This window comes from Brassica rapa, chromosome A03 (genome assembly GCF_000309985.2).
Source record: "Brassica rapa cultivar Chiifu-401-42 chromosome A03, CAAS_Brap_v3.01, whole genome shotgun sequence".
Classification (NCBI taxonomy): Eukaryota; Viridiplantae; Streptophyta; class Magnoliopsida; order Brassicales; family Brassicaceae; genus Brassica; species Brassica rapa.
The window spans coordinates 15,699,145-15,720,429 of NC_024797.2; the positions used below are offsets into that span (position 1 = coordinate 15,699,145).

Genomic DNA, 21,285 nt, shown 5'->3' on the forward strand with positions numbered 1-21,285 from the left:
TTCAGTATTTTGTTTGTTGAGCTAATGGTCTTGTTGAAAGGTTGATAAGATCTTTATCAAATCCATATGTCCTAGGATATTAAAATAAATATCATCAAGGAGCATAGAAGTCACGCTTAAGCAAATTAAGCATAAAAAATGCGTCTACACTACTATTCCGTATGTCTAGCTCTTAGTTTCTCTCAGAGTCCACAAGCTGAGTTTGTAATGGTTTCTTAAACAATTTTATCCGATTGTGATAATTAAGTTTGGTACTTTAGAAAATGAATGTATAATTTTTTAAATTGTTAGCTAGGGTCTATCAAACTAATGTCAATAGTGATAATATAAATATATTATATTTTATAGTTTATAAGCAATGGACATACAATTTTCACCCACTTCACCAACTAGAAATCAATTCGGCAATTCCTTTATTATTATTCACATTTCAGTATCTGCGAAATGCCTCAACAAAACTCCTTTTGTACTCTTTTCCTCCTTCACATATTTAATGATTCATTAACACAGTAATGTATGGCGACAAGAATTTTCGCTGTAAAGTACATAAACATTTGATCATTATCGTAGCATATTGCAGCTGTATATATATATAGTATTTAGATAATTTTGTGTATAACGTAAGAGTTAAATTGTGACTCTCCTTGCTCCGCAGTTCTTAATATGCTTGCTCAATTTATCCATCTATATAAATTACTTAACTAACGTCAAATTAAATTGTTTTAGTTAGGTTGTCGTCTAATTTCTGGAAAAAGAAAACACTATAAGAGTAATTGCTCATAGTTGATATATAAAAGGTTAAAACTAATGTCTCATAGTAGAACAAACAAAAATAAAAGTTGATGGCACATGGAGTAACATTTATAACCAGACCATATCTTGTAGACTCGTAGTTTATATATAAGTTAAATCAATCATTTCGAGAGAAAAAAAAGTTGAATCAATCATCTCGAGTAGAGAAGAAAACTATATAACATAATAACAATAACTCCAACTATTACATTATAATTGGCACACATAATTTGAAAGACTAAACTAAGCTTATCAAGGTACAACAAGCAGTAACATCAAACCACATCACCGATAAGAAAGTCTATTAATTAACCAACAATGCAAACTGCAAAAGGCAAGACCTTGACATCTAAATGAAATAAGTTACAGATTATATTCTAGAAGAATCCAAGAGCATGACGGTACTGAGGTTCATAGGGTGCATGTACTTGGAGGAACCAGTGAGGATCTGATTAACAATAATCCTATTAGCTTTCTCTGTCGGATGAAACGCATCCCAAAACGCATACAAATCTCTGTTTGGACATAAGTTCGAGATTGGTGTGCATAGTCCTATGCCATTGTACGGTCCTTGTCCACAACATGCCACCTTTGATGTCACAAACCCTACACACATACATGTAACTATTCAAATCAAAGTGTATATATTTACTAATTACAGATGGTAAAAATTTTGTTTTACAATCTCACTCAAACATATTAAAAACTGTACATACAAAAGTATTGATGGTAGTTGAAATAAGCATTTATTATATGTCTTAATTCGAGACTACTATGTAATGTACATAACACATAATATATAAAACTCAAATACTATGAAGTTTTTGTGTGTATACATTTATGCAAAATGAAACTATTTAAAGACCAGACATTCCCGTTATTTAAAAAAATTATACGAAAATGTTAGCGATTATGTATACAAACCGACACATCAGTAGTGATTATTATATCTACTTAGTACCTTTTATGTAAAATGTGAAGTAAAATCAGTTTTTATACCATATAAATGTGATAACATGTATGGAAAAATAGTCCTACAGAGTGGTCATGCTCATTTATTAATTTTTCGTACGCATACAATCAAACATTACTACTCTTACTATCACTACTACAGGAAAGTGGTCCTTGGTTTAATTATGTGCTTATATCATTATATCCAGACCAGCTTGACCCAACCCCACTGGTCAAATTTTTGATTAAATTGTTACTTATCTTTCGATAAATATCGCAAATACTTATTTTAAACATATACTCCTAATTAATTGCTACTAAAAAGTTAATAAGAGATGAGTTATAATTACCGAATTGTTCTGGGTTAGATAGATAATCCATATTCATTTGATAGGCATTAGCTGCTACAAAAACTTCCTGGCCAATCTCAGCATTGACTGATGCGATCAAATCAACTAATCGCGGATTGAACAAAGCGGCTGCTGTTTGGAGGGCACCATAGCATTCACCATTGCGGCTATGCTGAGCCAGTTCCGCAGGTGCACATCCCATCGCACCAGTTCCGGTTACTAGAACCCGTCTTGCACCCAACTCGTAGAGTTTCTTTATCAATATGAAAGACATAAAAAAGTAAGTAAATACTCAATCATGCATTCTGAAAAAGAGTAAATTATTAGTACGTATATTTCTAAAAGAAGTTATGTTTCCTCTTTTCAAGATGATGACATTATATACATGGTCATATAGCGAAATAAATATTGAGTGGTCACTTAGTGGCATGACCAGGCAATTTAGTAACGTTTAGGAGTTATAAACAATTTAATAAAATTAATAAAACTAATAAAACTGTCTTTTACAAATTTGAAGATCTAAGTTTATGTAAAATATTTTTAAATTTTTTGAAAGTCATAGATCAATGTTTTATTTTCATATGTCCAAGACCAGCCGTGTTTAGTAGAGGCAATGTCATGTACCGAGACAACAATTTAATAAGCTAATTGGTACAAGTATCAAGATTCCATGATTTTAGCTAGTTTCGTGTAAGTCACCAAATATTACTATATGGCACACTTTATAACTCAGTTTATCACGTGAAAATAAATTAGAAGAGCTGGTTATAAGTTATGTTTTTGTGTGTGCTTAGTGCTTACCCTAAGGATCTTTCCGTATTCAGAAATGAGATAAACAACGTAGTCGGGTAACGCGAATTGGCGAGAACGAGCTGAAAAAGGAATGAGATAATAGTTGTTGACGAAATCGTTGCCACCGAGTGTGATTAAGACAAGAGCTTGGTTAACTAGCTGTTGTGTAGCTTCTGGTCCGATCAATGCGCTCACTCGTTGCTGGTACTGTTCGAAGTATTCGAACTGCTTAGATATTCTAATTATGTTTACCTGCCAAACAAACATATTCAAGAATGAGTTGAACGACAGCAATTTAACAAATTTTGACTTATAAATGCATTATTTTTTACACTATCTATTTTTTTTTATAATTTAGTAAGTCAATAAATACATTTTTTTACAATATCATTAGTAACTAATAAAAATGGATAGAAAACATAAAAATGTATATTTTTCAAATATTATAAAAATATATGTTATGAAAGGATGGAATATTTAATGCCTTAAATTATGTGGTACTTAATGCATTAGCTGAAGAATTCTTGAAGTTGCTTACAAATTGAATTCCAGTGTCGTTGAGGATTCCAATACCGGCGGAGGCGAAATTAGCACCGACGAGAAGATTTTCTCCGGTCAGCTGCGGGCTAAGGTACGGCAAAGTAGATGGCATGCCTAAAGCCTCACCTAGTAGAGATTAAACCATTAAACCATCGTTAAAGATAGTAAACGTTCTTTTGTCCAAAAAAAAAAAGTAGATCGTTCTAGAGTTACATATACTTACTGATAATGTCAGGGATGTTAAGGCCGTTAGAGAAACGACCGGTGGGTCGACGGGTCGGATAATCGATACCGTACGGGTAATTGTCGGCGCGAGCAGTGGTGACAAGGTAATCATTGTTTCCATTGTCGACGAGAGAGTCACCAAAGACAAAGAAAGCCCTAGATTTGACTTGTGGTGCAAGAAAAGTAACAATGAAGAAGAGTGAAATGAGAAACCCTAACGGTGAATAATTGATATCCATAGTTACGGAGAGAGATGGGACTAGGTGACGAATAATATGAGAGCATATGGAGAGTGTTATATAGTCTCAGTCACTGACAATGCGTGTGTAGCTAGGTTCAATAAGTAACGTATATGTGTATATTTATTTTGGTTGTGTGAGTTTTAAGATGAGAGAGACATTAATAGAGGCTGCCAACTTATAGACCATTAAGATTGGTCTAGTTCTTGTTTTGATGTAATAAATGTTAGAACTGGTACCATTGCTTCCTCTCCTAAAATGGAATTATTTTGAATGTGATATATACTGTTCTCATGCATTGTCTACAATGGATAAGTAAATTTTGAAATGGTTGTGTATTTGCATCCAATGAAAACTGATTGGTGTGGATTTTGACAACATATGTGTGAAACTACTATGTTAGAAGAGTTATGATTCTTTTTATTGTTGTGCTTACCCTACTCTCATAACAAGATGCTGCGACTGCCGACTGGATCGGTCTCAAATGAAACTATTGTATATTGTATAACTATCCATATGTCCAACTATACTTAATTTGCTTAATATGTGAAATATCTTATAGATAACTTAGCATACAAGAGTGTAGGCTAGTATAGATAAATTATTGGAGAGAGAGGTATAACCGTATAAGGGAAATTAAGTATACCAACTCAACCAGTTCACGTCTTAAATTACCATGACATGATGAAGCTACCCTCTCCAACTGCATCCTGTTTAATTATTTTTGAAGAAAGCATGCATTTAAATAGAGAGAGTTAAATTTTCCCTCCAAACAACCTTTTCCGGCTATTTATTACTTCTTTTACTTACCCTAAAGATGAAAAGGATAATCAATTTATTATTATTTAAAAAAAAAACTATACAGTAATATTGACGGTCGAATTTATGATAATAAAATCAAAATAAAGAAAGATAAGGAGACTTAAACGACTAATTAGTAATTACAAGCCCAAAATTCATTTATCAATGCAATTTACAAATCCCGGGGAGACGAACTTGTTAAATGTCAATTTTGCTACTTGGTTTACCTTCTCTATTTTATATTAAGTGTCGTTTTAGTTTTTAAAATTTGTTTTATAAATATTTTTTATATTTTCAATGCAAATATTAAATGTTTTTTTATTTTTCACCCTTACTCTTAGTTCACTAATTAATAAAATCAAATAAAATCATATATTAAATAGAAGTAAAATAGAACATTTAATCTTTTTAATGCAAAAATCTTACGCTACATTTATAATGAAATGGATGAAGTATAAGTTACAATACTTAATTGTTTTATACATACACATATTATCACATTGGTTATCTCCGGTTACTGTTGGTTGTGTATATGTTATATGGCTATGAGTATTTTACTAGAGTGGGCTTATCTTTTGTAAGAAACAATGGTGGGCTCTCTTGCTCAAAACGCACAAGACGTCCTTCTGTCATGTTGTACTTGATAACTTGTGTTGCCATGGATGATGGACCGACCACACTTTCTTTGTGTAATGACATATATTCACTTGGGTTAAATTTTGAGGAAAAATCAACAACATAGATCATGAAAATTACGATACCTAAACTATTTTCAAATACATGAAGCATTGAGGTCAAAAGCATATACTAAGACCAGAGAAAATAATACATACTTATTTTCATGAAATCAGTACTAATTTATGCGTAGGTCACATATGATGTGAGAGTACACAAGCTTTGGGACTTCTTAAAATGTGAAACGTCTATTATAGAGCTAAAGGAAGTGGAAATAAATCAACATATAAACAAATCAAACACAGCTTGTGGTCTACTTATGGCTGCTTGATCCATTTGTTTTCCCTCTCATTCTCATACCGGTTTCCTTCAGGATGGTCTTCTGATGGTTTGATATGTTACCAGTCAACCCGACAGGCATTTACTAATCCCTTTGGTAGGAGCAAGTGGAGTATTGGATAATGTTCAGTGTCAATACTAAAGAAACAAGAAGAAAGGTTTTCAACGTGTGAATGATCAGACCAAATCATAAGCAGGACACTGTTTTCCAAATTCATTAGGGTGTTCACATGGTGATTTTGTTTCATCCTGAACCTAACTACACTCTTTACCTAGTTGTTCATATTACTCTTATCTGAAAGAAGATTGCAAATACTAGCATTCAAAGGATATGAGTCTCTCTAAAGATGTGAACGTATACGTATAGATATATAGTAAGAAGTATACACACTAAAGTACTAAACCTCACATGCACATGACATACTAGAACAAAACAAGCAATCAACCAACCAGAGCCAGTTGGAGGAAGCAGCCAAACTATAGGTGGGCTACACCAATCAATGTCCCGATTTATCGCGTACCTTCCACTTAAGAATCAGTCAAACATTCTCGAAACTGATAAATTTTCTGAGGATAGAATAACAGTCTTCAGAGAAGAAGCATCTATTACTTGTTGTATAAAGCCGAACTTAACAAGCATTTTTCCTTCTAGAGAAACAATCTTAATTAGATTAACTGATAAGACAAAGAAGAGTAGCAAACCAGAGGTTTGTAATATTATATACTTTATAGAAAGACTAGGATAAGACCCGCGCCTTGCACGGGATTAAGTTATTATTTTTGTTATATTTTGGAGAATGAAACAGTAGTTTGGCTTCATTTGGATTACGGGTGTTCAATCCGGATATCGGGTTGGTTTCGGTTCGGTTCGTTTTTTTTTGGTATTTGGTTAGTAAAATATAACTACTATTTTAAATCCATATTTACTTTGACTTTAGTCTTTCACATACTTTTGAAAGATTTCAACTGGACGACTAAATTGATCAGCCAATCTTGTTGCTTTAAATCATTAGTGTTTATATATATATATATATATATATATTATTTAGTTTGAATATTTATTAAATAAAAATTCATATGCGTTATATTTTATGATCATTTTTAACTTATTATAACAAAAAAATAATCTATTGATCACAAAATTTTCAGAGTGGGAAATTCAAATTTCTAATAATATATAGACGTTTTGAAAAATTCAAATATAACATATAAGAAAAAATATAAATGTTTTTATTATATATTTAATGTGATTTTTTAATATCTTTCAATAATATAAAATTAAAAAAAAAGAACTAAGATACCAAAATTGTTATCAAATATTTATTATTCATAATAATTAATTTTCATATATACGTTAATCATATTAGGTAATTTCGTAGCTTCTAATTAAGGAAAATGCAAAAAAAATTTTGGTAGATTATTTATCAATTCGATAGTTAGTTTAATAAAAAATATAATGTAAGTCAAGATGGACCAACCTATTTTTCTAAGAATAATATATTTTATATAGTCATTTATTAAATGAGAATTTATAATCATACAGTTCTATGATCATTCATATCATTTTATAACTGAATATTTAAATCATCGATAACAAAATTTTCAATGTGAAATCTTTAATAAGTTTATAATTTATAAATGTTTTTGAAAATTCATTGAAAGTTTTAATATTAAAATATTTATGTAATCTTATGGTATATAGTATAATCTATATATATATAAATATATATGTTTTATTATTAAATGATATTTTTTACTCATATGGTTTTAAAATAATGTGTATCTTCTTATAATATTAAATAAAAGTTCATATTAATACAATTTTATGATCATTTGTAACTTATTATGACAAAAAAAATAATCTATTGATCACAAAATTTTCTGAGTGGGGATCTTCAAATTTCTAATAATTTATAGACGTTTTAAAAATTCAAAATATAACATATAAGAAAAATTATAAATTTTTTATTATATATTTAATGTGATTTTTAAATATATTTTAATAATATAAAATTAAAAAAAGAACTAAGATACAAAAATTGTTATCAAATATTTATTATTCATTATAATTAATTTTCACATATACGTTAATCATATTAGGTATCGTAGCTTTTATTTAAGGAAAGTGCAAAACAATTTTTGGTACGTTATTTATCAATTCGATAGTCAGTTTAATAAAAAGTGTAATATAAGTTAAGATGGACCAACCTATTTTTCTAGGAATAGTATATTTTGTATAGTTATTTATTAAATAATAATTTATAATCATACGGTTCTATGATCGTTCATATCGTTTTATAACAAAATATTTAAATCATCGATAACAAAATTTTCAATCTGAAATCTTTAATAAGTTTATAATTTATAAATGTTCTTAAAAATTCATTGAAAGTTTTAATATTAAAATATTTATGTAATCTTATGGTATATAGTGTTTAATATATATATATATATATATATTTATTTTATTATTAAATGATATTTTTTACTCATATGGTTTTAAAATCATGTGTATCTTCTTATAATAAAAATGTTAAACCATTGATCATTAATTTTTAACATAATAATTTTAATAGTTTTAGTCATTTATTGTCGTTTTTAAAAATTCAAAATATGACATATACGAAAAAATCTAAATTTTATTTTTATAGCTAATTTGATTGTTTAATTTATTTTAATAATATAAAATTAAACAAAAAATGATGGAGGAGATATACATTGTTATCAAATCTTTATTATTAAACTCATTAATTGTCATATATATATTAGTCATTTATGGTAATTCCGTAGGTTTATTTAAGGAAAGAAAATATCATATCATATCATTATATCATATAGTTTGACCAACTTATGTATCTAACAACATATAAAAATCGAATGTGGACCTACTTATTTTTCAATTGAATGTAATTGACTATCTAATTGAGTGCCACCTATGCATTGGGGCCTCTTTTAATTAATACAAAATTGAGGTTACATTTTTTCAAATGTTCTTCAATTAATATATAAGGGATATCTTAAAAACGCAGCTTGATGGATGTATCTATTGACTTTGTTTTGTAACCATTCTGAGTCAAAGTGCTTACTTAAAGATTCAACTTTCCTATTATCCCTTTAAATACAAGGGACAAAATAAGAAGTTACTTTACCCATACCTGTTTATATATATATCTCTACACATGCAGAGCAACTACTCAACCTACTTTCTTCATATCTTCCTTTCTCTCCGTTCCACCTAAATAGCATTAAAACATCTTTGTACCCTCTTCGAAAATGAATATCGTAATCGAACACAACCCTTCTAGCATAAAGTTAGCTGAACTTGGAGTAATGTCATGGCCTAAGTAAGTATCAAACATGCACATGCTCTGTTTCTATCCCTCATGTTACTGGTATAACATGATGAATTTCTACAGATGGTCTTGTCAGCCGGGGAAATATGCATTGGTGTTTGAAGAAAGAGAGACATGCTATTTGGTGAAAGGAAAAGTGAAGGTGTATCAAAAAGGGTCATCAGAGTTTGTAGAGTTTGGTGCAGGAGACTTTGTGATCATCCCCAAGGGACTTAGCTGCACTTGGGACGTATCTCTATTCATTGACAAGCACTACAAGTTCGATCCTCCTACTTCTCTATAATTTTTCCTACTTATGATCTAGTTTTGGGTTTAGTCTTTATCACCAGGAAGCATATAAGATTCTATGTCCAGACAATAAAGTATATAAGAGAAACCAAGAAGACAATGCTTAGGATATGTACAAAGCCCCTAGATTATGTTTTCAAATGTGACTTCTTTGTTGGTTGTAGAACAATGAACTGGCATGTGCCCTTTCAGTTTAAAATTCATATAACTAAAAAAACAAAACAACCCTTTGAGTAATATAATATAACATGTGCAATAAATAAATGTGAAAGCATATATTCTTAGCAGTATTGCTCCCTGACTATATAAGGAGAAGAGGATGTACTCCCAAATCTCACATATACTAAATTTTAGTAGCAGCATATGGTACTCCATCATCAACTATTGGTGCTGACTAAAAAGATAAATTAATATGCTACTTAGGCTGTATAAACAAGAACCATTACACTTTTATATTGATATAAGCACAAATCTCTGACAGGCATATATTTAACAACTTACAGAATATGTGTTGTTATCACAACTAAGACATGTATTCTAAGTTCCAAGATGAATGAAAGCTAACCTTTAGGACTTCTTCAAGCTATAAAGGGCTCAAAATAACAACTTGGTCCATGAACTCAAAAAGGGGAAAGTAGCAAATAGCATCCTCAAGAGCAATGGCTTCTCCTTAACTCTCCACCTTCGACTACTATTTCTTCTCTTAAACTGTTGCTCTGGACGAACATTCTCGTTTGAAGGAATCTCATATTTCTCTAGATCATCCCAACCACCATACCTAGAACCTGTGCTGTTATCTCCAGCATCTCCTACCATCCATGACTTGTATCCTCCCTTATCCACACTACCACCACCCATGTTCTTCGCTTGCCTAGCTTTTCTAGTTCTCGAAAACGTTCCTCTTCTGCTTCTTTCTATAGGTCTAACAACACTTGGCCTGCTCAAGACCTTACTAAACACAAGTGACATCACGGACTGCACTAGAGGAACTGCTAACGCCATTAAACCCGCGTTTGAGTCTGTTCCAAGAAGCAAAGACATGCCTATGGGCGCAAGCATCCAGCTTAACGTCCTGAACACCTGAAACAATCCATTACACATCGAAAGTGAGAAACTTTTGTAATGAAACCGTCACTAAACACCTAAAACAAAGTATTACACATCGAAAGTGAGAAACTTTTGTAATGAAACCGACACTGAGTGTTGATCATCGTACTAAGAAGAAGAAGCAATACCTCAAAGACCATACTCCAATCTTCATCGTCACTCATCAAATCATCGTCGTCGTCATCATCATCATCGTCTAGCCACCACCACGGTCTCTTCTTCTTTCTGTAACCAAAATCAAATCCAGTGAAACCTCCGTCGTCAAAGAGCTCATCTTTGAATCTGAACCGTCCACCGCGAGAAGCGCGGCATACGACGGAGCTACGGATAAAGAAGCTTCTCCAGAGATCAATCTCGCAATTCAGAGTAGAGTATCTGCGTCTGACGGAAGCAGCTAGACGTGAGGAAGAAGAAGGAGAAGATAGGTGAAGATGGAGCAGATTCGCCGCCATAGTTGATCTTCATCCACTCCACATTAGCTGTTAATCGCTCGTTTCTGAAGAGCAACAGTGATGGAGATGTAAACCAGAAATGAACCAAACCGAGTTCAATCGAGGTGATTGATATGAAAACCAGATCAAACCAGCAATTACCCAAACCGAGTTCAATAGAGGTGATGGAGATGGAAACCAGATTAAACCAAACTTGATAATCGAGAGGTTTATCATAGAGAGAAGAACGGTTCAGGTTTTCCATTATTAAACCGGATAATCAAAACCGAATTGTATTTTACTTTATTTTTCTGCTGTACCAACATAATTATAACAATAAACCGATCAAACCAAACGTTTACACCAGGAATATGTAAAGGAAGTTTTATTCATAAGTTTGACCTCATACTTTCAAATTTGCAATTTAGCCCATCACAACCAAACGTTTACATGTATAAGACTCTGTCAAGCCGCAGAATTGACTAAACGCTTACACCAAGAATGTAAAAGGAGCTTTTATTCATACGTTTTGCCACATTATCTTCCAAATTTTAATAGTGTTTTATCAATAAACCAAACGTTTAACACCACCAATTCTCAAGCCGCGGAATGACTAAACGTTTCGTCTACAGCACTAAGGTTTGCTACTTTATTCTTGTTCTTACGCCTCTTCTTCTTAGTGCTGTCTCCTCCTCCACCGCCGCAGGTAATCGAAATCTCACATCCAAACACATTCCCAAAACATGAAAACAACCCTTTCTTACCTTCTCCCTCTCTTGATCTCCTCCGCCTCTCTTTCTCCTTTCTCCTCCTCCTCCTCGGCCTCCTTCCACCCCCACCTTTCCCGCTAGAATCATCACTCGATGTAGACGTTTCAACCGCTTCAACCGCTCCACCCGCAACTTTTTTCTCGGCTCTCCACCTCTCAACTCTAAGCTCCATCCCTTCCGTCTTCCCTTCGAGAATCGAACTCGGGTCCTCCTTCACCGCAACCGCTTTAACCGCTGTTTTCTGTCTATTGTAAAGCCCCTGCGCAATCGCAGCCGCAACCACAGACGCCGACGGTCCAATATCTGAGTTACAATACGAACCGTTCACCATACTATCCACACCGACCACAACACTCCCTCCTCCTCCTCCTCCTCCACCTCCTCCACCGTTATTGCCGCCGGAAACTCTTCCCCCGCCGGTGACAACGCCAGTTTTCACACCGTAGTCATTCGTCGACGTCGTTAAATCCGTCAGATCGCTATTCGTACGACGATGCATCATCTTCACACCATCTTGACCATCTCTCTTCACATCGTTAACCTCTGACGATAACGGCATACTCCGTTGACCACCGTCAAGAAGCGCAACGCCTAACCGTAAAAACCCTTGAAGCCTCCCCGAAGGACGACGGATCTGAAGCGTCACGAGCCTCATGTTGTTATTCCCGCCGCCACCGTCGTCGCCGTCGCCGAAGCCAGACCAAGGAGCAAAGAGATCGCTTAGAAGAACGTTCACGGTCCCGACGAGCGCGTCTTTAGACCAAGCCGCTGCGTAAATCTCTATCACAATAGCTGACACGTCAGCTTGGAGGGTCTTGTCGTTGACGCGGAACACGAACTTCTCGTTCCATATTGGGTTAGATCGGTTTGCTTGGTCGACACGGGTCGTGAGTTTACGCATCGGGTCGGTGTTGATCCACGCGACGGAGTATGTTTTCATGTTTTTCGAAACGAGGGATAGGTCTTGCGCTGAGATTAAGTTGATTTCGAGAACAGGACATGCGAATTTTTGCCGGACCATTGTTTTCTAAGAAAAAAAAAATCTAAATGGATTCGTTTAACGTTTCGCGAGAAACGTGGGAGTCAAGAAAGGTAAACCTTTCTCGTTTTTTTTTTCACTTGTATCTCGTGAATGATTATGCGAATCAGTTGAGAAGAGATTTGAGAAGGAGAATAAAAAGGAAGGGGAAGAGGAAGCGTGAGATGAGGAAGGAGATGGTTGTTTTTAGACATGATAAGAACTCGACCGTTGGTTTGTTTTTACAAGCTGTCTTCAACGGAAAGGTGGTTATAACAACAGTTGGAGACTTTAAGAACAGGTTTGACATGTTGTAATGAAAAAACAAAAGATCTAGTCAAAGGAAAAGAAGTTTCTGTCGTAACGAATTAACCATATTTACGTAATAATAGGGAAGTTTTTGTTATCTTCAAGCTCTTTTTTATCTTCTGTGTAATTTATTTATTTTCATGAAGAAATTATATTTTTTATACATATCCCTTGCTTGGCTTTTAATTAGCCTTTTGGTTTCTTTATTTTACGTTATTTCATGTTAGGAAAATTCAAATAAAATTTTCAAATGGTGTTGTTGGTAACAAGCTAGGTAATAAATAACAATTGTCACAACCATAGCAGCTTAAATATTATACATATATCACAAATTTAAGTGGCTTAAATAGTTAGGTTGAATATTGCTATGTCTCTTTTCCATACTGAATTCCAATTCTTATGATGCTGAAGTACATGATCTTTCATCAAAATATCGGATGAGAAAGCTTGAAGCTTCGGGACTGCTCATATACTATTAAGTAAAATAGTATTTGTGTATAAAGAAGTCTATTAGTTAGTAAACAAATTGAGAGAACCTATTATGATTCTTCTAAAATTTCCTCAAAACTCATAACAATGTATGAGGATATACATGTTGATTAATGTATTGATCACAGTTTCGTGATACAGATGGGAAATGGCGCTTAATTACAGTGCAATGAACTATTAAGCTTTTGACATTTCAAAACAATGTCATTTCCTTCGATCTCAACAGAAAATGACTCCTTTGTAACTCCATCTTGTGAAATGAATAACGGCTGATTCAGATTAGAGAATAGATGATGTAGGTTTCACTGATGTCCAACCTTTGAGAATCAAGTTCTTGTTTTTATTGCAAATTATGAAAATCAACCCAATGTGATTTTGACCGACTGTAAAGTGTTGTTTCAGTCTCACTGAATCCAACTTTTAACCCAATACGACAAAGTTTAAAAAAAAAAAAAAGATTCAGTTGAAAAAATGAAGTAATTCGTATTAAAATGACTGTTATTTAAACAAAAATTTTAAATAAAAAATTCAGTGTTATTGAATTTGCTATTCGATATTTAATTCAAAGTTGGATGTTATTAAACAAAATAAGTCATGAATTTTAGGATTTTATATTTATATGAAAATATCTGGATGAAGTTTAAACTTGTATAGTCTTTAGAGTGGTTTAGTTAAAATTACTTAAAATTTTAAATTCACTTAAAATCCTAATGAAAACTTAGCAAAAATCAATAGACTTCAAAAAATCATAAAATAGAATACAAGTCACATAAAAAAGAAAAGGGTTCCAAAAGAACTCTCTCTCTCTCAACTCTCTCCACTAAAAGCTTGAAACCCTAACTCCGGTCCGGCGCTCGCCGGTACCGGAGGTCGTCCTTCTCAACCCTTCCTCCTTTTCCTTTTGCCTTTCCTTTCTTCTGTTTGACTTCTCCATGGCCGATATGCATGTTGTTCTGAGTCTGTCGGTGCTGCGTCGAGTTTCAATCGAACAAAGACGGGTTCAATCGGCGTTTTTTGGAAGAACGGCGAGGCTACGGAGCAACAGAGGTGGAAAGGTCGGCTTTTAGGGCTGGATTGAGAACCAGATCTGGGTTTTCCTTTTTCCAGATCTAGGGCTTCTCTTCCTCGGCGGCGGCGCGTGACTCAGTGGGGAGCATCTTCCGCCTCGTGCGACGGTGAGAGGCCGGAGGATCGACGTGACGGCAGCTGAAGATGGTCATGTTTCTCGGTTCTCGGGAACAGCGTGACGCAGAGCCTTGTTTTGTCAGAGTGGTCAGCTGATGAAGCGAGTTCTGTAGCTGGTTCGCGGTGAGGCTCAGCTTCCCAGTGTCGGCGGCGGTTCCTCCACCTTGTCGACAGCGGAGCCCACACCATTGGAAGCTTGAATACTGTACCAGTTTCGATGCTTCCGCCAAGGCCCGACTTTTATTTTCCCCAGCACGGATTGTTTCCGTTGGCTGGCGATGGAGTGAGGCATGGTCGCTGGTGAAGCTACTCCGGTCAAGAATGCATCGCTTCGGTGTTGAGGTGTTGGTCCAAGTACTGAACTCATATCTCTTGGTGACTGGCACTTGGTTTTATTAGGTTAATCTTGATTAGGAATAGCTAATATCCGGGCTTATGTTTTTCACTGGTGTGGTAGAATGTTAGGGGTTGAAGAGACAGCTCTTTGTCTGTGACAGAGCTTGTTCTCACTGGGTTTAATTACATCAAAGTATAAAATTCGGTAGTCTATGATCCAATCTAGTGATCTTTTGATGGTACTGAATCACTTTGTATGTAAAAGTGGTTGAAATCCTTGTGGTTAAAAATCATGTAATCCCCCAATTGGTAAATGAAAAGTTGATGTTGAGCCAAAAAAAAAAAAAAAAATAGAATACAGCCCCCTTAATGTTTTCTAAAGACCAAAACTATTATTTACAGAGACGGAAGTAGCCCATAACTTGGGGTTGTCTGCCTCTCAAGTCAACGGGCCTACGCAGTCAAAAAAGTCAATGGGCCTATAGACAATAAATACAGTGTCTCTCTCTCTCTCTTGCGGGGAAAACAATTTACCCGAGCCGCAGTGAATCGGATCTTTCCGAGAAAATCAATTTAGGGCATTTCCCAGTAACTTTATTACAGTTTAGTAATAAGTAATTAGTAGTATCATTTAATTTCTTTTTATAACTTTCATAGACTGTTCGATATTCTACCTCTCTGCATGCTCAATCACTGTCACACGACTCACACCTTCCACAATTGTGATTGTAGTTAGCCCGCTGATTTGGAGAAGGCTTCCGTGTGAATAGTGACTCTCCGTACCAAGTTACCAACCACTGAGGTATTGTTCTTTCGAGTTACGTTAGGTATCTCCCTGTTTTGGAAATTGCTCAGTGATTTTTCTGATTCGATTCGGCTCGTGATTGCAATCGCTAGCTTCTTAGTTTTTTTTTTTACTTTTGTGTGTGAGAGTTTGATTTGGTTGCTGATAACTAAGAAAGTTTTAAAGTTCACATCTTTAGTTTAAGCAACAAAAAAAAAGTTCACTTCTTTACTGATTTGTTTTGTTTGTTTGTTTGTTTGTGTGAAAAGTTTGCAGTTTTCGCTGCAAGTGATCTGCTTTAAATGCAACCAATGTTGCTCAACGACGAGAGGGTGCGCAGAGCTTGTGAGAAAACAAGGGAGCTCAAGATTCCTGATGAGAAGACTCTCCTTGTGCTTAGGAAGCTGCTGAGAGAGAACGGTGAGAATTGGGGTATCATCAGACTTGATAACTACACTGCATTGATCGATGCTATCTACTCTCTTGATGAAGAAAATGAGACTCCATCTAACAACAATAGAGGGAAGAGTGCTGCTGTGGGGATTGAAACTTCGCATAGAGTGAAGAGAAACGAGAAACAAAGTGAAGGTTCATCTACTGGCATTAGAGGGAAGAATGTTGTGGTCAATGTCGTTGACTCTCCTCCTAGTCCTGCTCTGAAGAAGCAGACCAAAATTTCATCTTATGTCAACAGAGGGAAGAATGCTTTGAGTTTGGGCACTGACCATCCTCTTCCTAGTGTTGCTCTGAAAAAGCAAAGCCAAGGTTCATCTAATTGCAATAGAGGGAAGAATGATGTGGTTCTTGACTCTTCTCATAGTCTTACTCTGAAGAAGCAAAGCCAAGGTTCATCTAATAGGGAGAAGAATGCTGTGGTCCTTGACTCTCCTCCTAGTGCTACTCTGAAGAAGCAAAGCCAAGGTTCATTTAATGGCAATAGAGGGAAGAATGCTGAGCCCATTGACCCTTCTCCTAGTGCTACTCTGAAGAATCTAAGCCAAGGTTCATCTAATGTCAATAGAGAGAAGAATGTTAACCCTCCTGCTACTCTGAAAACAATATATGAAACCCGGTTTGCAACCTCAAGCTCGTCCGTTGAGGAAGCCCATAAACAGCAACAGACTAGCAATGGTGTTCGCAAGAGGAAGTATAAAACCATTATCCATGACATAACCAAAGGCTCAGAGAGCGTTGAGATCTCCCTGGTTGATGATGTTGGGACTGAGAAACTGCCGACTTTCACTTACATCCCTCACAACATTGTATACCAAAGTGCTTATGTGCATGTATCTTTAGCTCGGATCTCCGATGACGATTGCTGCGCAAGCTGCAAGGGGGACTGTCTTTCAGCTGACTTCCCATGTGCTTGTGCTCGTGAAACCAGCGGAGAGTATGCGTACACCAGAGAAGGGTTGCTAAAGGAGGAGTTTCTTGACACTTGTCTTAAGATGAAAAAGGCACCAGATACCTTTAATAAATTTTACTGCCAAGACTGCCCTTTAGAGAGGGATCATGGTAAATGCCAAGGGCACTTGATCAGGAAGTTCGTTAAGGAATGCTGGAGAAAGTGTGGATGCGATATGCTCTGTGGAAACCGAGTAGTACAGAGAGGGATTAGGTGCCAACTTCAGGTTTACTTTACCTCGGAAGGGAAAGGATGGGGTGTTAGACCACTGAAAGACTTGCCGAAAGGAACCTTTGTCTATGAATACATCGGTGAAATATTGACCAACACGGAGTTATACGAGCGGAATCTAAGACTTAGTAGTGAGCGGCATACATATCCTGTAACTCTGGATGCAGACTGGGGTTCTGAAAAGGATTTGAAAGATGAAGAAGCTCTCTGCCTGGACGCCACAATCTGTGGAAATGTCGCTAGGTTTGTTAATCATAGGTAAGTCTCCTTGTGCTACGTGCTTCTCTTGAGAGTTCATCCTTCTTCGTCTGAACTTTTATTGTTGATGCAGATGTGGGGATGCAAACTTGATCGATATTCCGGTACAGATAGAGACTCCTGACAGACATTATTACCATGTAAGTATTATCATTTTCCCTTCTCTAACCTCAATCTTCCTCAAGGCACCAATTGTTACAGTTTGGTTTGGTCATGTGTGTAGATTGCCTTTTTTACCATTCGAGATGTGAAGGCCATGGAAGAACTGACATGGGTAAGTAAGCACCATGATGGACCAAACACGTCTTCTATGTTAACCACTCTTGAGTTATTCACATACAAATAAATAGCCTGTGTTTGTAATCGCAGGATTACATGATAGATTTCAGTGATGAAAGTCATCCTGTGAAGGCATTTAGATGTAACTGCGGAAGTGAGTTATGCAGAGACAAAAAGCCAATAGGTCAGTTATCATTTACACATTGCCTTCAATATTCAAATCTTTGTGACAGAGCGCTGGCTTGCTTCCTTAGTAGTATATGCTCACACATTCTAAGTTAGAACTTGTTAGTAAGAGATCCGAAAATGTCACATTCTAAGTACATTGGTTCATAGTGTCTTGGCTAATTATTCCGTCTGGTGATATGTGTGTCAGGATCACGAGGCAAGTCCGGAGAAAGAAGAAAGGTTGTTCATGCTAAAAAACAACCAGGTTAGGCAGGCATCAAGTGTCACTTTTCAAATAATTTGATCCCATTATGATAACTGAATATGATTCAGCTGTTTAATGTTTTACTAACAACCACAAAATCTTGTAAAACGCAGATACCAAAGCAGTGCCATTAAAGCGGAAATGAGGAGGATTAGTAAGAGTATAACATTTAGAAAACATAACCCACGACATGCACTTTGATCCCATCCTGAGCTTCTTGCTTTAACTCCAACAAAGAACTGTAATGGTCACAAAATTTCTTCTCTTAGAAAAAACTTTCTTCTTTAGGTTAAAATGATCTGAACTGAACAGAACATATTCGTCTGGTGGTAAGATGACAAAGTTTTTGTAACTTTTGTTTGCTAACCAAAGAAACTCATAAGCTAATGGTTGTTCTACATATTTCATTGCCAATGTCAAATATATAAACACTAGGCCTTCTTAATATAAATAAATTGGTTATGATTCCTGGTTCTAGATTATGAAGTGTGTGAATGGAAGCACTAGAAGACTAAATTATATCGTTACAATCAACTTTGAAGCATGCCATCTGATCATTAGAGTTTTCCTTGTAAAAATTGTAACTTACTGTACGTTTTAAATTTTGAAAAAGGAAAAAAAAGTTGAAATAAATTGTACTGGATAATTGGGCTTATTGGTAAGTTTTTTGGGCCCAATAACATCAAAATCCAGGTCAGCACCACAAAGAAAACCCTAGCATAACCGTATATAAACCTTGTTACACTGCCATCGAAACTCTTCCGAAGGAGAGCTGCTACTCTGCAACCATGTCGAAGCGAGGTAACAATCCCTTTCCAGCTTGTCTTTGTGCTAGCGTATTGAAGATCTATTGTTTACCCCCTCTTGTTTTCCCTAGAGAACCCATCACCTGTTTTTTTTTATTGTAACTTGTGTGATTCAGTATGATTGATTCATTGTCGTGTATGGAGCTGAATATGCGTTTTCCATTTTGTAGATCATTAACTCTTATTACCGATATATAAAACATTTGGAGCTGAACTTGTGTTGCTTTATAGGGTTTAGCATGCGTGTTCACCTGTCTTCTTGGTCATTTTGTCGGAAAATGATGCTTATGCTTCGATTTGTTGTTTAATCCTATTTGATTTTTATTACGAGAGACTTACGAACATAACTTTGTCATGAGTCATATGTTAAGATCATAACCAATGCATCTACAACTTGGATTGATTTTTAGTGCTACTCATCTGTGATCTTTTGTTTGTATAATAACTTTCTCATTAATTATTATCTTGAGATCTTACTCGTATATCTGGTGCTTGTGTTTATTTATTCTGTTGCTCATCTGTGAATATTTTGTTTATTTAGGAAGAGGAGGAACCTCTGGTAACAAGTTCAGGATGTCACTGGGTCTTCCAGTGGCAGCCACCGTGAACTGTGCTGACAACACCGGAGCCAAGAACCTTTACATCATCTCCGTTAAAGGTATCAAGGGTCGTCTCAACCGTCTGCCATCAGCCTGTGTTGGTGACATGGTTATGGCTACCGTCAAGAAGGGTAAACCTGATCTCCGTAAGAAGGTTCTGCCTGCTGTCATTGTTAGGCAGAGGAAGCCTTGGCGCCGAAAGGATGGTGTCTTCATGTACTTCGAGGGTTAGCATTTCTGTGAATAGTCTCCCTCTTAATTGTATATGAAGTGTGCACGTCTAATTTAAGTATGTGGTTTTGCAGATAATGCTGGTGTCATTGTCAATCCCAAGGGTGAAATGAAGGGTAAGAAGTTCATAATCTTGCAATAAACACCTAATTAACTAAGGACTTTAGTCTAATGAATCTCTTCTTCTTCTAATGTATATAGGATCTGCTATCACTGGACCAATCGGAAAGGAGTGTGCTGACCTGTGGCCAAGGATCGCTAGTGCTGCAAACGCTATCGTTTAGAATCTATCTTTGTGTGCTTGTTGAACTTGCACTGTTGAGGATGCTTTGTTTTTGTCATAGACTTGTTATGCTTAATCTTGATTCTGGTTTCTATAAATTTTTGGTTTCTCTTGCCAGCTATAATGATTTTGTTCACTATTTAATGATGGCAAATGTGATTAATTTCAATATACAATCAAAGAAAAATGTGTGGACTAGCTTACTTTGGTCTAGTTCGCTTATACTGGTAAGCAACTAGCAACTATAAAATTTTGGATTTTCTTGCTAGTTATTATGATTTTGTTTACTATTTAATGATGGCAAATGTGATTAATATCAATATACAATCAAAGAAAAATGTGTGGACTAGCTTACTTTGGTCTAGTTCGTGGTAAGCAACTAGCAACACTAAACCAATCAAAGATTAGGTGCTACACTTTTAATTAAAGCGTATGTATAATCTAACGAACTTACATACGGTCAGTATTAAACCAAAGAGCTGGAGACTAATATCAGTGATTCACTCTGATTCAAACTCCTTTAAAATATAGTGTCATTGTGCTTGTTATTTGATCAACTATTTTAAAATCCATAGTTATTGAATATATTTTAAATTGTGTATTTTAGAATTTTTAGTCATTTTAGAGTCTTTGTTTGAAATTTCTTAGTTTACAAATAAAAACTCAAATTTCATAACTTTAGATGGAAGTTTAGAATAGTTCAACAAAAACCACAATAAATTCTCATTTCACTTGAAATCATGTAAAAACCTCACTAAAATCAAATACTTTCAAATTGTTGTTTGAATACACTCCAAATAGTTGTATTAACTTCTCAAAGATAATATTTATTTGGAAAATCATCAAGACATACTTTTTAAAAGACAAACTTTTGCTATAGTTCAATCATTCAATTAAATTCATTAGCCTAATGTTAACTACTAACAATTATGTACTAATACTTCACATTAATACTTCACATTGGAATAGACTTATCATAAAATGTT

General features: G+C 35.1%; 6 protein-coding genes across 9 annotated transcripts; 3 read left to right on the forward strand and 3 right to left on the reverse strand.

The window, feature by feature from the left end:
* The first annotated feature begins 176 nt into the window (after positions 1-176).
* Positions 177-18,767, forward strand: LOC103859033 (histone-lysine N-methyltransferase SUVR4). 4 transcript variants are annotated; one of them, XM_033288436.1, is made up of 10 exons: positions 177-187; positions 886-889; positions 14,264-15,592; positions 15,723-15,817; positions 16,044-17,668; positions 17,742-17,808; positions 17,892-17,942; positions 18,038-18,131; positions 18,324-18,380; positions 18,494-18,767. In XM_033288436.1, the coding sequence occupies exons 5-10, from the start codon at positions 16,077-16,079 to the stop codon at positions 18,523-18,525; spliced, it is 1,893 nt and encodes a 630-aa protein (XP_033144327.1). In that variant the 5' UTR covers positions 177-187; positions 886-889; positions 14,264-15,592; positions 15,723-15,817; positions 16,044-16,076; the 3' UTR covers positions 18,526-18,767. The 4 variants fall into 4 exon arrangements, 3 of the variants coding, with proteins under 3 accessions (XP_033144327.1, XP_009134762.1, XP_033144328.1); XM_009136514.3 differs by having other exon boundaries at positions 15,723-15,792; XR_004456669.1 differs by lacking the exons at positions 177-187; positions 886-889; positions 14,264-15,592 and having other exon boundaries at positions 15,612-15,792; positions 17,892-17,946.
* On the reverse strand, positions 936-4,002 carry LOC103859030 (GDSL esterase/lipase LTL1). The gene is made up of 5 exons (XM_009136512.3): positions 3,649-4,002; positions 3,424-3,551; positions 2,895-3,137; positions 2,094-2,346; positions 936-1,398 (listed from the first exon to the last, which is right to left on the reverse strand). Exons 1-5 carry the CDS (start codon positions 3,887-3,889, stop codon positions 1,163-1,165), a joined length of 1,101 nt encoding a protein of 366 aa, XP_009134760.2. The 5' UTR covers positions 3,890-4,002; the 3' UTR covers positions 936-1,162.
* LOC103859029 lies at positions 8,668-9,578 on the forward strand. Its single transcript, XM_009136511.3, has 2 exons — positions 8,668-9,048; positions 9,121-9,578. The coding sequence occupies exons 1-2, from the start codon at positions 8,978-8,980 to the stop codon at positions 9,338-9,340; spliced, it is 291 nt and encodes a 96-aa protein (XP_009134759.1). The 5' UTR covers positions 8,668-8,977; the 3' UTR covers positions 9,341-9,578.
* Positions 9,749-11,112, reverse strand: LOC103859028. The gene is made up of 2 exons (XM_009136510.3): positions 10,581-11,112; positions 9,749-10,425 (listed from the first exon to the last, which is right to left on the reverse strand). The coding sequence occupies exons 1-2, from the start codon at positions 10,902-10,904 to the stop codon at positions 9,940-9,942; spliced, it is 810 nt and encodes a 269-aa protein (XP_009134758.1). The 5' UTR covers positions 10,905-11,112; the 3' UTR covers positions 9,749-9,939.
* Positions 11,254-14,175, reverse strand: LOC103859027. The gene has a single exon (XM_009136509.3). The coding sequence runs from the start codon at positions 12,672-12,674 to the stop codon at positions 11,481-11,483; it is 1,194 nt and encodes a 397-aa protein (XP_009134757.2). The 5' UTR covers positions 12,675-14,175; the 3' UTR covers positions 11,254-11,480.
* A 232-nt stretch (positions 18,768-18,999) lies between the features above and the next one.
* On the forward strand, positions 19,000-20,438 carry LOC103859034 (60S ribosomal protein L23). The gene is made up of 4 exons (XM_009136515.3): positions 19,000-19,181; positions 19,728-20,012; positions 20,091-20,132; positions 20,218-20,438. Exons 1-4 carry the CDS (start codon positions 19,169-19,171, stop codon positions 20,298-20,300), a joined length of 423 nt encoding a protein of 140 aa, XP_009134763.2. The 5' UTR covers positions 19,000-19,168; the 3' UTR covers positions 20,301-20,438.
* The last annotated feature ends 847 nt before the right edge of the window (positions 20,439-21,285 follow it).

Excerpts from the sequence above, each read along its gene's own strand:
- LOC103859030 (XM_009136512.3), bottom strand. The coding sequence starts at position 3,889 with ATGGATATCAATTATTCACCGTTAGGGTTTCTCATTTCACTCTTCTTC. Across the intron at positions 2,347-2,894 it reads AATACGGAAAGATCCTTAGG|AAACTCTACGAGTTGGGTGC; the intron begins GTAAGCACTAAG and ends ATATTGATAAAG. Across the intron at positions 1,399-2,093 it reads ATCTAACCCAGAACAATTCG|GGTTTGTGACATCAAAGGTG; the intron begins GTAATTATAACT and ends GTATGTGTGTAG.
- LOC103859029 (XM_009136511.3), top strand. The coding sequence starts at position 8,978 with ATGAATATCGTAATCGAACACAACCCTTCTAGCATAAAGTTAGCTGAA. Across the intron at positions 9,049-9,120 it reads GGAGTAATGTCATGGCCTAA|ATGGTCTTGTCAGCCGGGGA; the intron begins GTAAGTATCAAA and ends GAATTTCTACAG.
- LOC103859028 (XM_009136510.3), bottom strand. The coding sequence starts at position 10,904 with ATGGCGGCGAATCTGCTCCATCTTCACCTATCTTCTCCTTCTTCTTCC. Across the intron at positions 10,426-10,580 it reads ATTGGAGTATGGTCTTTGAG|GTGTTCAGGACGTTAAGCTG; the intron begins GTATTGCTTCTT and ends GGATTGTTTCAG.
- LOC103859027 (XM_009136509.3), bottom strand. The coding sequence starts at position 12,674 with ATGGTCCGGCAAAAATTCGCATGTCCTGTTCTCGAAATCAACTTAATC.
- LOC103859033 (XM_033288436.1), top strand. The coding sequence starts at position 16,077 with ATGCAACCAATGTTGCTCAACGACGAGAGGGTGCGCAGAGCTTGTGAG. Across the intron at positions 17,809-17,891 it reads CTGACAGACATTATTACCAT|ATTGCCTTTTTTACCATTCG; the intron begins GTAAGTATTATC and ends TCATGTGTGTAG. Across the intron at positions 17,943-18,037 it reads CCATGGAAGAACTGACATGG|GATTACATGATAGATTTCAG; the intron begins GTAAGTAAGCAC and ends TTGTAATCGCAG.
- LOC103859034 (XM_009136515.3), top strand. Across the intron at positions 20,013-20,090 it reads TGTCTTCATGTACTTCGAGG|ATAATGCTGGTGTCATTGTC; the intron begins GTTAGCATTTCT and ends GTGGTTTTGCAG. Across the intron at positions 20,133-20,217 it reads TCCCAAGGGTGAAATGAAGG|GATCTGCTATCACTGGACCA; the intron begins GTAAGAAGTTCA and ends TAATGTATATAG.